At 47.4% G+C, this 13,145-nt stretch overlaps 1 protein-coding gene across 4 annotated transcripts in view; it reads right to left on the bottom strand.

Moving 5' to 3' along the window:
* GLI3 (GLI family zinc finger 3) overlaps positions 1–13,145 on the bottom strand; it is a 270,176-nt gene that overhangs the window by 70,026 nt on the left and 187,005 nt on the right. For all 4 annotated transcript variants that reach the window (XM_049096345.1, XM_049096343.1, XM_049096344.1 and 1 more), the window contains 2 exons: positions 12,125–12,271; positions 6,723–6,924 (listed from right to left, as the gene is read on the bottom strand). In XM_049096345.1, coding sequence (XP_048952302.1) covers positions 6,723–6,924; positions 12,125–12,271 — 349 coding nt within the window. The remainder of the gene's footprint in view (positions 1–6,722; positions 6,925–12,124; positions 12,272–13,145) is intronic.

Genomic DNA, 13,145 nt, shown 5'->3' with positions numbered 1-13,145 from the left:
CAGACAGGCCCATGGGTTTCCAGGCCCATTTCTAGGACCCTCACCATCTCCTACCAGCGTGAAGAGTAAAGGACATGTGGCACCCCTGCGTTCTTAGGAAACGTCTTGTTTTAAATCTGAAATCAGTGCAAACTACCTACAAACACGTGTTTCGTTAATGGCCCTGGTTGCTGTATTTTGCTGGGATGTGAATTTCTGAAACAGCCTTTGAAGACACGCATGTGACACCTGGACGACGTATTTATTGCTCTAGGCTGGGGCACAGGGACTGAGAACCCCCAGGCCGCAATTTCTGTGTGAAGAAGCCAACGAGGCTACCTGCTTTCCAGCACCCGGTGTCTCCTGGCTCTGGGGCTCATGAAACCCCGAGGCAAAGGCAGGCAGCAGTCAGCGCCTGGTAGGAGGAGGCCGGGTTCAAGAGGAGAGAAGCAAGTGGGGGAGGAGGAGGCGTTCTAATCAAAACCGACTTTGTGGCTACTCCGTGGCTGTTGCACTAACGAGGCCGTCCACTTGCTGGCTACAGCTGTGGAATTTACTGTGCAACAGCTGCCGTTCAAAGTAGGAACGGGGCCTCCCCAGTGCTGCTGAGAATGGGCCAACATGCATTATTGCTCATATAGGTAACAGGCCCAGGGACACACATGCCTGCACGTGCTTCTATTTGAAATGAGAAAAATAAAAGCTTCCACTTCTATCCATAAAAGCTCCCAGGGCACGTTTATTGGAAAACGCAGCAGCTTCAGAAGTAATGAGCACACGCATTAGACCCGTGCGCTCACAAAAACAAGCAGGGATGGCCCCAACCTTTACACGGAGGTGCGCACACTCTGTGGATACTGCTCTGCACCAAAATCCGTCCGGCTTTACGGGACAAAAGTGTTCTAAAAGGCTTGAAAAGCCACTTGCCATGAAACCAACAACCAGACAAGACCTCTGTCAACATGAACAGCGGTGACACCCTCTCCGATGAGGTTTGGCTGGGAGCACCCAAATCACGGAACTGGTTCGGCCATGCAGATGTGGCCAGAAAAAGCATAATCAGCTTTTCAAAAACACCATCAGGAATTATGATTTGCCTGTAAGGACGAGCACTTCCGACCAATCCTTTTAGCCGGGCCTCCCACTGGGGAGGCCTAAGAGAGAGGAGGAAGGCCTGGGGTACAGAACGAGAAGGTTCCGAGCTGGCCCCGCCAGGCTCTGTGCAGCACGGCAGTCGCCGAGTGCCTCTGGTGCAGCCCACCAGGCTCCCGGGCATCAGCTCCCTCCACCCAGACACAACGCAGCCTCCCAGCCTCCGGGGAGGCTTCCGAGGCTCCCTGCCCGGCCCCGACGGGTGGACGGGTGGACGGGCGGCCGATGGCTGTGCGCAAGCCGGCCCCTGCCTGCCCCCTCGGGGGCGCGCCTCCCCCGTTACTGCCATCGAGCCCTGCGCTGCTGACGTTCCCTCGACGCCCCATCCCTTCCCATCCCACGGCCCCATCTGGCCCCTGCTCGTACCTGCTTGGAGCTCGCCGAGGGCAGGGCTCGTGCCGCGCACGCCTGGCAGCCCCAGGCCCGGCCCGGCGACTAGTACAGTTGAAGATGCAGCTGAATATTTGGGGGACTGAACGACTAACTGATAAATGAAGTGCTGTCTAAAACCAGTGACCACAGATGGGAGTAAATAAAAACTACCTTTCTCGGTATTAATCACTTTCACTGCTGCTGGGGGAGAAGGAGTTTGTCACCACTTTCAGAAGACGCAATCAGAGTTGCAGGACCATGGTCATCGGCACCGTGCTCACCCCCGCTGTCTTCTTCACGGTCTCCCACCCAACCTGTGACGAGCAAACCGGCCCAGAGCCGAGCCGCTGCTGGAGGCCCAGCTGGTGCCTGTCCTGCCTCAGGAAGTGGCAACAACGGTGGCTTCCTCCAGGAGCCTGGGACCGAGAGCGTGGGCCGCGCTAGGACACAGGCCACCGTCCACACCCCAGCCACGGCTCCGGGGCCGTGGGCGGACACACTGTTCTCACTGGGGCGCTGCGGTGCATGACACCTGACCCCCGCTTTCATCGAGATCTCTGTCCTGGCCACGCCAGGCCTACAACCACTAGGACACAAGCCCACCTTCACTCTGGCCATTAAATTCAAAGCGAGAACGCTGTAACTGGTGGGACAGGAATGAGTGGCCTACTCATTTCTTCTTGCAGGTTATTTTTGCCTGGAGACCACAGGAAGAGGAGCGTCATCCGAAACCCCCCTCTTCTGACTGCGGTGCAATTTCCAGGGGAAGGTATTCGCAGAGGCAAAGGCACTTCTACTCTCCTGCCATTAACTGGGTATTTACAACATCCGCCTTTAGCCACAGAGGCTGGAGGCTACAGGTTGTATTTGATAAATGTGACTCATCTGGGCTTAGATTGGAGTCTTCAGGGGGACGGACAAGTTAAAATTTCTTGAGACAGCCGAATAGTTCACAATGACCCTTTGGAGTGCATAGGGGTTTTGTTTGTTTGTTTGTTTGTTTGTTTTGGAATGGTCATTTTTGTTATGATATTTAAAAGATAAGATTTGTGACGTACATTTGGACAATAGGGTTGAAAAGTAAGACAAAATCGAGTACGCCAAGGGGCTTCCATGAATAAATATTTGCCTTCTGCGGTATTTCTATAGCAGTCTGAATTATTCACTAAATACATAAATACGAGAACCATACACAAGGACAGACATTCGTTTTTTTAACCTTTTATTTTGTATCCATCCTTCTATCTCTCTATAGCTCTCAACCTATGGACATATATTATTCATAAAGACTGTTAACATTCTGAAAATCAGGATTATTCACCTGCCATCTATAGAAAGTTCCTTTGATAAAGGTGCTGATGAGAATTCCAATTACTCATTAAAGTGCTCCTTCAGGGTTTGCCTGGGTGGCTCAGTCTGTTAAGACTCAGGTCGTGATCTCTTGATTTCGGCTCTTGATTTCGGCTCAGGTCGTGATCTCGGGGGCGTCAGACTGAGCCCCGAGTCGGGCTCTGCACTAAGTGTGGAGCCTGTTTGAGATTCTCTCCCTCTCTCTCTCTCTCTTTCTCTCTCTCTCCCCCTCTGCCCCTCCCCCGCTGAAAAAAATGAGCTCCTTCATTTATTCACCAAAGAAAAACATTCATCAAGTGATGTCAGGGTGAGAAGGCACAGGTGTTACGGGTGGCAGCATGCAGCCCTCTGGTTCGTGCTCTCCAGCAGAGGGAAAACAAAGAGCAAACCCCTAGATGAGCCAGGAAATACAGGAATTTCAAAAAGCGGCAAATGCTATCATCAGCCCCTTGGGGAGTAACACCTGAACCCCATGCTACATGGAGGAGAGCGATGGCATTTTTTGGCAAACTGAACGCGTGACTTCACATCGAATGCCGTCCTTCTAACTTAGCCAACAGCCATTGTTCTGCACTGCCAGTTCCAGAAGCAGGTCAGGTGTCAGAAAACAGTGCAAAAGGTCCAGTGTGTTTGGGGTCAGTTACGAAGCAGGGGATTGGGATATTGGCACTCGACCTTCTCCGACTTCTAGCAAAGACCCATCGTGTTGAAGCGTAAAACATGAGGAACAGTACACTTTCCCAAATCTGTGACACAGAAACAGTGAGCGTGCCTCGTACCAAGCACTCTTCTGGTACACAGCAGTGGTTACACACACCCTCAGGCCACACTCGCTCCACTATCTTTATTGCTCCAGAAGGTCAGCTACCCTTTTCAGCTTTGCTCACATTGCCCCCCGCTTCCCCTGCCACCCACTGGTCCTACCACTTTTACAGACTATTCCTCAAGTCAGTTTTTAGGTCACAAGCTCAAACTTGGAACAGGGCAAGCAAAACACTAACATCAACCCAGCTACAGGATGGGCAAGTGGTGCCGAGGATGATTGCTCTAGTTATTGTATTATATGGCAGGCTGAAGTCATCCTGGGTGGTCTGCATGGCTTTTCGTGCATTAAAAGCGACCTCTGGTCCTAACCCACACTGGCTGTACATTGAAGAAGGAGAGGTCAGGCTGCCAGACAGAAGAAAGAATGGGAAGCATCCAAAGGTGAGGAAGAAGAGGTGACCGGGCCCCCCTGGCAACAGCAGGCCCTCCTGGGACCTGACTGGTCTTTAAGGCAAACCTCTTTTTCCAGCTCTAATGAGAACGACAGGGTCTGTTGGAGCTCCTTGGAAGCAGGGGAAGATGATCAATCCCCGTCAGGATCCAGTACTAGGTCCCCCGGGCTGAGGTGAACAGATCCAGAAGGGAGAGAAGATGGGGGGAGGGAGGTAAGGATAAAGCAAGACAACATTGTGACCGTCTGCACCATATTCTAATCTGAGGCTCTGAGATGCTGGGAAAAGTCAAGCTAGCTGGGCAGAGAGCCAGAGCGAAGAAAAATTAAGGAGAAGCAAGAGAAACAAATGCTCACAAGTGATTCTGTGCGAATCTCATTTTTGTGCGTATCCTGGTGTGCCATATTTCTACCACTGTCATGCTATGACTGCTAGTCAAGCCACATAATAGTTACATAATTTTAGCAAATTGAGATACGGTCATTGGCAACCTACGATCCTGGGAATATGTGCCAGGAGTGCGGGAACAGCCAGGCTGCGGTTCAGAGGTGGGCACACTTCCTCAGAGCCAGTCTGGGATGATCGTGGGGGTCCCAGGGCCAAGCCGTGCTAGCTCGTCTCCCAGAGGGGCACCATCCGGGATCAGTCCTCCTGAGATTTCGCCCATGGGTAGGGGTCTTCATCCTGGCACTGCACACCTACGTCAGCTTTAATAAAACACGCCGTGCCCTCCACAGGGGTGCCCTGTCTGTAGCTTACAGATGTGAAGGCTGAACTGCAGAGAGCCGATGGGCAAGGAAAGTTTACCGAGCTGGTGGCAAAGCTGGAATCTGATCTGTGCCCAACTCCAAAGCATTTGTGAGGACAGTGGCTAATCCCGAAGACACCGCAGGACCTCCCTCTATGGACTGCTGTCACGTAAGCACGGTTATTGGCTTTGCTGTGTTTCCACACTTTAACGACCACATTAACTGAACAAAGAAAAGCACAAGAAAATGACATCCCGTCGTATCAACATAGGACTTATAATAGTTAAACACTAACTTGTGTGCCATGGAGTATTGCTGATAATTGAACAAGCAAAGACTTAGGACTGTAATTGAGAACCTCATGGAAAAAATGGTGGTATCCATCATTTCTAGTAAATACGCTGTGTTACTCCTGCTAGTGTTTTCTTCCCCAGACTGTTGGGGTTTCTCTAATACGTATACCCGTCATGGAACACCCATCACCTAAGAACTGAAGCTACTGCCCATGTGCAGACACACACCAATAACAAAATCCTCGCTTATTCAGAGCAAGGCTAGCAAAAAGAGCCTTTGACACGTCCTTTTAAAGCGAATAACTACCCAAGGTTTGCAAAACTCTAGTTCAAAAAGACTGCTTGCTAGTGGGGCTCAGCGGTTGAGCATCTATCTGCCTTTGGCTCAGGTCGTGATCCCGGGGTCCTGGGATCGAGTCCTGCATCGGGATCCCTGCGGGGAGCCTGCTTCTCCCTCTGCCTGTGTCTCTGTGTCTCTCAAAAATAAATAAATAAAATCTTACAACAATAACAACAGAAAGACTGCTAGTGACTGAATTCTTAAATTAGGGGAGAAACACTGGGGGGAAGGGTCAACTAAAGTTGATAACCAGGGTTGCGTAATGAATGAACTCGAACCTGATCTAATTCTATGCCTGAAACAAGCATTTGGTAACTAGCACAGTTCAAAACAGTGAGTGATTAGCTGATAAAAGCAGTGTAGGGACCCCTGGGTGGCTCAGCAGTTTAGCGTCTGCCTTCAGCTCAGGGTGTGATCCTGGAGACCCAGGATCGAGTCCCACATCGGGCTCCCTGCATGGAGCCTGCTTCTCCCTCTGCCTCTCTCTCTCTCTCTCTCTCTGTGTGTGTCTCTCATGAATAAATAAATAAAATCTTAAAAAAAAAAAAGCAGTGTAAACACACCTAAAACTCATCACTTGGCTTACTTTTATTCCCTACTTATTGACATCAGCTCACGTTTGATCATTAGCAGTGAGAAATATTTTACAGGAAGCACGTTTACAGCAGCCTGTGTTTGTGCCCTCGCATGCGAGTGCAGACACGAGGCACCTCACCAAAGGGAGTGTCAGAATGTTCTCGCTGTAGGGTGACAAAACAGAGAGCTTTCAAATTAAGCTAAAAATACGTAATAGGAACACAAGGAAATCTTCATTTGCCCCATCGCCTCTGACAGATATGCCTTCTGATGTCATCCCATGTATTTTCCCTTAGATTAAAAATCCTGCTGACGCCTTTTCTTTCTTCCTGAAATGTGCACCCCCCGCCCCTCCCCGCAGTGAACAGCGGAGAATCACGCCACGCCTGGTCTTCCGATTTCTGCTCCTGTCATGCCAGGTGCTCTGCAACCGGGGCTGGACCTGGGGCCTGGGTGAAAGATCTGCCCTGCCCACTGCCTCTACGGAGGAACTACGTCTGGGCATGCGGGCTACTGACTGTACGGTCCGCCACAAGTTCTTCTGGGCCCACTAACTGGCTCTGGAATTCACTGCAGCGGTATCTGCGCGGCACCCGGGGCAGGCCCGGTGTCGCGCTGTCGCGCTCATCCTCACGGGCTGTCAGCACTGACCCTCTGTTCAAGAAACACATAATGGATTCTGGAAAATACGTACCTGATTGCACTCGCAGACAAGTGGCCGTAGGAGCCGCTCGCTGAAGAGCTGCTGCGGGAATTATTGAGAATCGTGACCAAGGAGTTGGGAGATGTCCTTATCATGGTCTGAAGGTCAAAGCTGTGATCGGACAGCGGTGATATGGACAGTGTACGTTTTCGGCTCGGCCGGGCCGACAGCCTGGGGCTGGGGAATCTGGTGCCTGTTACATAAACAAAACAGAACCCGATTACCTGCGGTTGTGCTCGGCACCTGCTCTGTATCGCGACTTGCCCCGGTGGAAGAAGTGAAGGAGAGGAAGCCGGCAACTTGCGGTGACAAGTACCTCTCCACCCACTGGTGATCTACTGGCTACAATTGAGGAAATTAGGGAGAAATATTTATCTTCCAGGGCTTACCTCGGGGGAGCTCTGTTTATTAATGTGCAGGCAAAATGATAAATTGCTAAACAAAAGGGAAAGACTTTTATGTGTTATCCCGCTCATTTCTAGTGATTTATGAATCTGACGGCTGCTTAGATATTCCCATCATTAATTCACCACAAGCGACAAAGACAGTGGTCCCCACAGTTCTACACAACACACCCCTCCCCATCCCAACATGCACCATTTTAAGGCAATGAGCCGAAGGAGAGAAGGAATTAAAGTATCCAAAGACTAAAAATTCAGCTTACTTATGCCCTCATTTCCCTAAGATTTCTGAAGTTATCTGATCCATGTATACTTACAGCTTTACTAACACAACAGATAAATGCATTACCCGAAATTAATGGTTCTCAATTGGGGGCAATTATGCCTCCAGGGGACATGTGACAACATCTGGAAACATTCTGGTTATCACAATTCTCGGGGTGCTACTCGCATCTAGTGTGCAGAGGCCAGGCGTGCTGCTGAACACCCAGCGACGCCCAGGCCAGCCCTCCACAATGGAGAATTCTCTCCCTCCAGTAGCGCTGAGAGTGGGGAACCCCCACTCCATTCCCCATACTCTAAAGGCATAAGCCCCAATAAACATCTCAAATCTCAGCATGGTTTGGAGATGTTCCAAGTTGGAACATTAATGCACAAGCATTAAAATATGGGCTTTCGGGATCCCTGGGTGGCGCAGCAGTTTAGCGCCTGCCTTTGGCCCAGCGCGCGATCCTGGAGACCCGGGATCGAATCCCACATCGGGCTCCCGCTGCATGGAGCCTGCTTCTCCCTCTGCCTATGTCTCTGCCTCTCTCTCTCTGTGTGTGTGTGTGTGTGACTATCATAAATAAATTAAAAAAAAAATATATGGGCTTTGATGAATCTATTTTAATCCTCTGGACCTTGCTTCTCCAGTCAGAACCAACAGAGAAGAAAGCATTTATTATTAGAAATCCAGTCTTTATTAAGACTCTTCCAATGAAGTTCTCATCTGGAGGTTAGTAACTCACGCGTAAATGTGTGCCAACTTAATACAATGCTTTTTTAGCTAAAGAGTTAACAATTAAATATGCCTACTTGCCTTCAATATGGTAGACACTAGAGATCTGAATTTTAGGGATTGGCTATGAATGTGGCCCAGAGGCCCACACTCCACTAAGGTCAAATTTACATTACAGAGTCATCAAACTCAAGTTGAACGAAAGAATGAGAGCACAATCCCACTCCGTAAGAAGCAAATCAAACACGATTAATTTTGAATAATAATGGAGGGTTTCTATTTTAGAGTATGGGTACACTTTCACACGGGGGCACTACACTTTTGCAGTACCCAGAGCACAGAAGCAGAAGGTAAGCCTTCTTTATAGAAAGAAGCCTAGGCGCTTGGTCTCTGGAAACTTCCATGGGAATATTTCTTTCATCATGGACCTTGACACAAGATAACAATCCAACGTGCTTCGAGACCATGTAATGAAACGATATAGATGGATATGAGTCTACAGACGATCTCAGAGAATACACAGATATACTTTATAGTTAAAAAATAAATCACAAACTGGAGCTTAGGAAGTCAAGTTAGTACCATCCACGTGTAAAGCTGGAAAACCAATTTGAAAGATGAATATGGTGGCTCCTCAAATTTTTCTTTCAGACACATTCAAAACTGAGTTTCTTCGTTTAGAATCATTTCGTTATCAGCCTGATTTAGGTCGTGCTCCTACCAGCATGGCTTTCCCAGCTATGAACACATCTTTTCCTGTTTAAATCAGCATCTTACTTTTATTATGGCATCTGCCTTACACATAAATGTTTCACATTTACTCCCTTATGAGAAGCTAATTTCATCATAGTTTTTCAGTGAAGAAATACATTCCACTTACAAACAACTCCAGGGACTCCAGATTTAGTGTCTACTTTCATATAATCCTCAGCAATAACCCTTCTCAATGGGTCTCAGTGATCACGGGCAGAGTTAAGAGTAATAGGGCATTCTAGACAGAGAGGATTCCTGGAACACCTCTAATTCTTTAAATCACTAACTAGATAAGGTGGCCATTGATGCTGTGAAGCAAGAAAGGTCTTAGGGGCCCCTTCCATCTCCCACAGACAGAGCCCAGAGGCCTTCCTTCATCCTTCCAAGGAAGCCTTCCTGTTGTTGCCCATGGCCTGCCTGGTTGGTTCAGTCCCTTTGTTTTTCCCTCCTGGGTGGGCTCTTAATAATTAAGTCTCCACCAATACAAATAATGTAGTTTTGGGGGAACCCTCGGTTCTAGAATGTTCCTCCTAGGATTACTTGCTCTCTTGTCTTTTAAGGTCATCAATCCCAAAAGACAGAATTAGAGCCAAAAAACAGACTTGCTTATTCTAACATGCGACATATAAATACTCTGTACTGTAAGTGGTGGAAACCAAGATATGCCCCTTGTCAGCATACTTAAATGTCAAATGCTCATCAAAAACCAGTTTATTGTGGTTTCCGCCACCTGAAGAGTCCTGAAGATCCATTAACAATGGATCCAAGTGACCAGCTAGGTACCAGCTGGGCTCTGACACTGCAGGTGCACCTCCAGTGTAGTAATTTGGAATTGTTTTGCTTCTCTGTTGGAAAGGTCTCCTATGATTGAAATGCTGGGTGCTCTTATGTTATACTTAACTAAATGCTATTTCAATTTTTTTTTTTTGAAGGAAGATAGTATTTTAAGCACTTTCCAACCCTTTAATATATGCTTCCTAACCCCCTTATAAGCAAGCAAATGGAGAAAAGTCAGCATTTTGGAACGGTGATTCAGGATCCTCCGGGGAGGGGAACAGCTAAAACCCAAGGTACACATTTTAGAAACAGCCAAGAGAGAAGTGGCCCACGTCTACACTGATCTTACGGGTTCCTTCGGAAACGGAAGCCCGAGCATTCTTATTGTTCCAACACAGATATCTCCGATCTGGCTTTCTGTTAATTGTTTTGTTTCTCTGTTCTAATAAAGAATTCTGACAAAGAATAAGGAGGTTTCCTTTTATGTGATGAATGATAGGACATCTAAATTCCTACTTAATGACAATCAATTTACCATATACTCAGGCAAATTAAAATTCCTTTAATTAGTTTTTACAAGTAAAAGGGTAGCTTCATCCTTTATTTAGATAAAAACCGCCACTGCCTGACTGAACATATTCTCATCAAATGTAGAAGGCAATACGGCTGACCTTCCAAGGACTCTCCCCTATTTTAATTCTTTATTTGCAGATTTTCAAATAACTAATTTGCATAATAACACTGAACTTTTTCTCCACAATCCCTAATTGAAATGTGGTTATGATGAATCTGAAACGTAAGCTCTGGACTCTAGAAAGCCAAACAACACAACCCCTGCAGAAGATGGAACACGTTTCTTGTACTTTTGAGTGCGGTAATGAACTCCATGGAAAGCAGCGCAAGCTGGGACCCCGCATAACCCAGCTGGGTTCGTTCGTGGCCACAAGAGGACGGAGGCTGTAGATTTCGCCCTGTGTGAACCAACCGCCCTCTCTCCACTCCAGACCAGAAGGCTGCCTTACTCACCATCACTAGAGACCTGACCAGGGTACACCTGTGTCACAGAAGAACCCAAACAGACTGTAGATGAGAAAGCACCAACCAACCAACCAGAGAAACGAACCAACCAACCAAGCCCTGGCATATGCCCTACTCAAAGCCATGTGGTTGTCATAGTCAAAGGGCAGTGGCCTCCATTGATATACACCTCGTACGATGTTTCGCATTCACTTCCTGGCACCTGGCAAATGGAACTGGAAGAGTGTGAATAAATAAGAACTCTTGGATGTTCTGAACCGTGATACTCACAGGCTCATTTGTCTCTATGTCTAGATAAGTGACCCAAAGGCATCGCTATAAGCCTTGAGGGATCCAAAACTAAGTGATGTAAAAAGCATCAAAAGATGCCATTATCTTCTACAGTTATGTACTAAAAATAACTCTTTCTGATTAGGAAATGCTTTTCAGTTTTCCTCGATTAAAGGTCGTAGTGAAATATAATTGTTATTGTAAAGAAAACATATGAGGCAAAATAAACCCATGGAAAAAATGTAAAAACTAAGTCTAGGGTTTTTAAAAAAAAAAAATTTATATTTTTAAAATTTTTTTAATTTTTAATTTTTTAAAATTGATTTTTTTTAGGGATGCCTGGGTGGCTCAGTCGGTAGAGCGTCCAACTCGTGATTTCGGCTCAGGTCATGATCTCGGGGTCCTGGGATCAGGCCCTGTATTGGGCCCCCTGCTCAGCGGGGAGTCTGCTTGAGATTCCCTTTCTCCTTCCCCCTCTGCCCCTCCCCCACTCACATGTGCTCTCTCTTTCTCTCTCTAAAATAAATAGATAAATCTCTGACAAAAAATAAGAATAAGATAAAGATAAAGTTTTAAAGCCTAAAATCTAGAAAACCTCAAGGAGTGACTGGGTGAGTACATCCACGTCATCAAACACATCTGTTTTTTTTTTTTTAACTTTTTTTTTTTAATTTTTATTTATTTATGATAGTCACAGAGAGAGAGAGAGAGAGAGAGAGAGAGAGAGGCAGAGACACAGGCAGAGGGAGAAGCAGGCTCCATGCACCGGGAGCCTGATGTGGGATTCGATCCTGGGTCTCCAGGATCGCGCCCTGGGCCAAAGGCAGGCGCTAAACCGCTGCGCCACCCAGGGATCCCAAATACATCTCTTTTTGTTATCAGGACAATCAGGGCAGGAGACCTTTTTTACACCTGCCCAATGACAATCGTCTGCATCTTCCAGTTTGTTGGTCTCGTAGAGCTCTACAAGGAATCCCACGATGGCCAGATATGTGGAAGCTTCTTAGAAAACTGGGCAGAGCAGAGCACCAATTATTCTTCCTCCCTCCCCGGTTTCAAAAGTTAGACAACCACCTAACCTGTGCATCCATCTCTACAACCCACGAGTCAGCATCCACCACCACCAGGCTACAGGAAAGAGCCCCCTCACTTACTGTCCATGGCATGAAGATATTCCATGTGGATGGCCCCAGCGCCGGCAGTGGCAGCGGAGGGAATGATGTCTGCGTAGGGGCTGCGCTGGCCAGCCAGCAGAGCCATCTGATGATAGTATTCCGCTGGGCTGACCCCAGCATGGGGGGCTAGGAGAGAAGACAAGGGGAGTACGGTGACTACTTGAGAAAGGTCAACGCGAAACTTTTCTCGAGACTTCCCAAAGCCGTCTGCCCCGTGGCCCACGTCAAGATTCCCTTTTTATGGCTCATTCTAGGTTAAAAGCTTCTTTGACTCAAACTGTGCTTTCACTGAAGTCTACAAGGTATCTTTCACTTGAAAATCAAACCAAAGAAAAAGAAGAGAAAAAGTAAGATACATCATACAATTTTTGAGGCTTAAAGACGCAATGAAGAATTCCAAATGATTCAAGCGTATTTACGTTCTCCTTCTCACGTGTGCCCCTTCCAAATTCAATCACTCTGACATGAAATCACTGTGTGTTCACATATCTTACAGGGGTAGACAACTGAGACCCCTGTGCTATCTTCCCGGACACACTTAAAATCCTTCCCTCAGCTTCCGGCAGGAGCATGAGTCGGCTCTCATGACCTGGAGGGCCCAGGGACTAGGAATGGAAAAGCCAGTATGATTTTAATAATGCAGGACCGGGTGATAAGCTGCAATTTGGGGTACCATAATGTTAAAGCTCCTTTCTCCCTTTTTTTTTCATTACAAAATCAGAAAGGAAATACACCTATCATTCTGGTGCAATTTACTGGCAAGAGTCAGCACTGCGAGAGTGGGATAATAATCTGTTTCCACTGCCAATCTATGTGCAAAAGCAGCAAGATACTGTGGCAGTTCTAAGGGTGGTCTCCAGATCCTCCAAGATCTGGATGCAAATCCCAGCTCCTCCTCTTCCCGCCTCCAACAGTTTGCTGGTGGCAATGAATGTGACAGCACTCGGCACCCAGCATTCCATCAGTAAAAGTTAGTTTTACAATTATCATGTAGAAATAT

This window comes from Canis lupus, chromosome 18 (assembly GCF_003254725.2).
Source record: "Canis lupus dingo isolate Sandy chromosome 18, ASM325472v2, whole genome shotgun sequence".
In the NCBI taxonomy this organism is placed as follows: domain Eukaryota; kingdom Metazoa; phylum Chordata; class Mammalia; order Carnivora; family Canidae; genus Canis; species Canis lupus.
The sequence above is the reverse complement of the archived record's forward strand: the minus strand, read 5'-3'. Positions and strand labels throughout refer to the sequence as shown.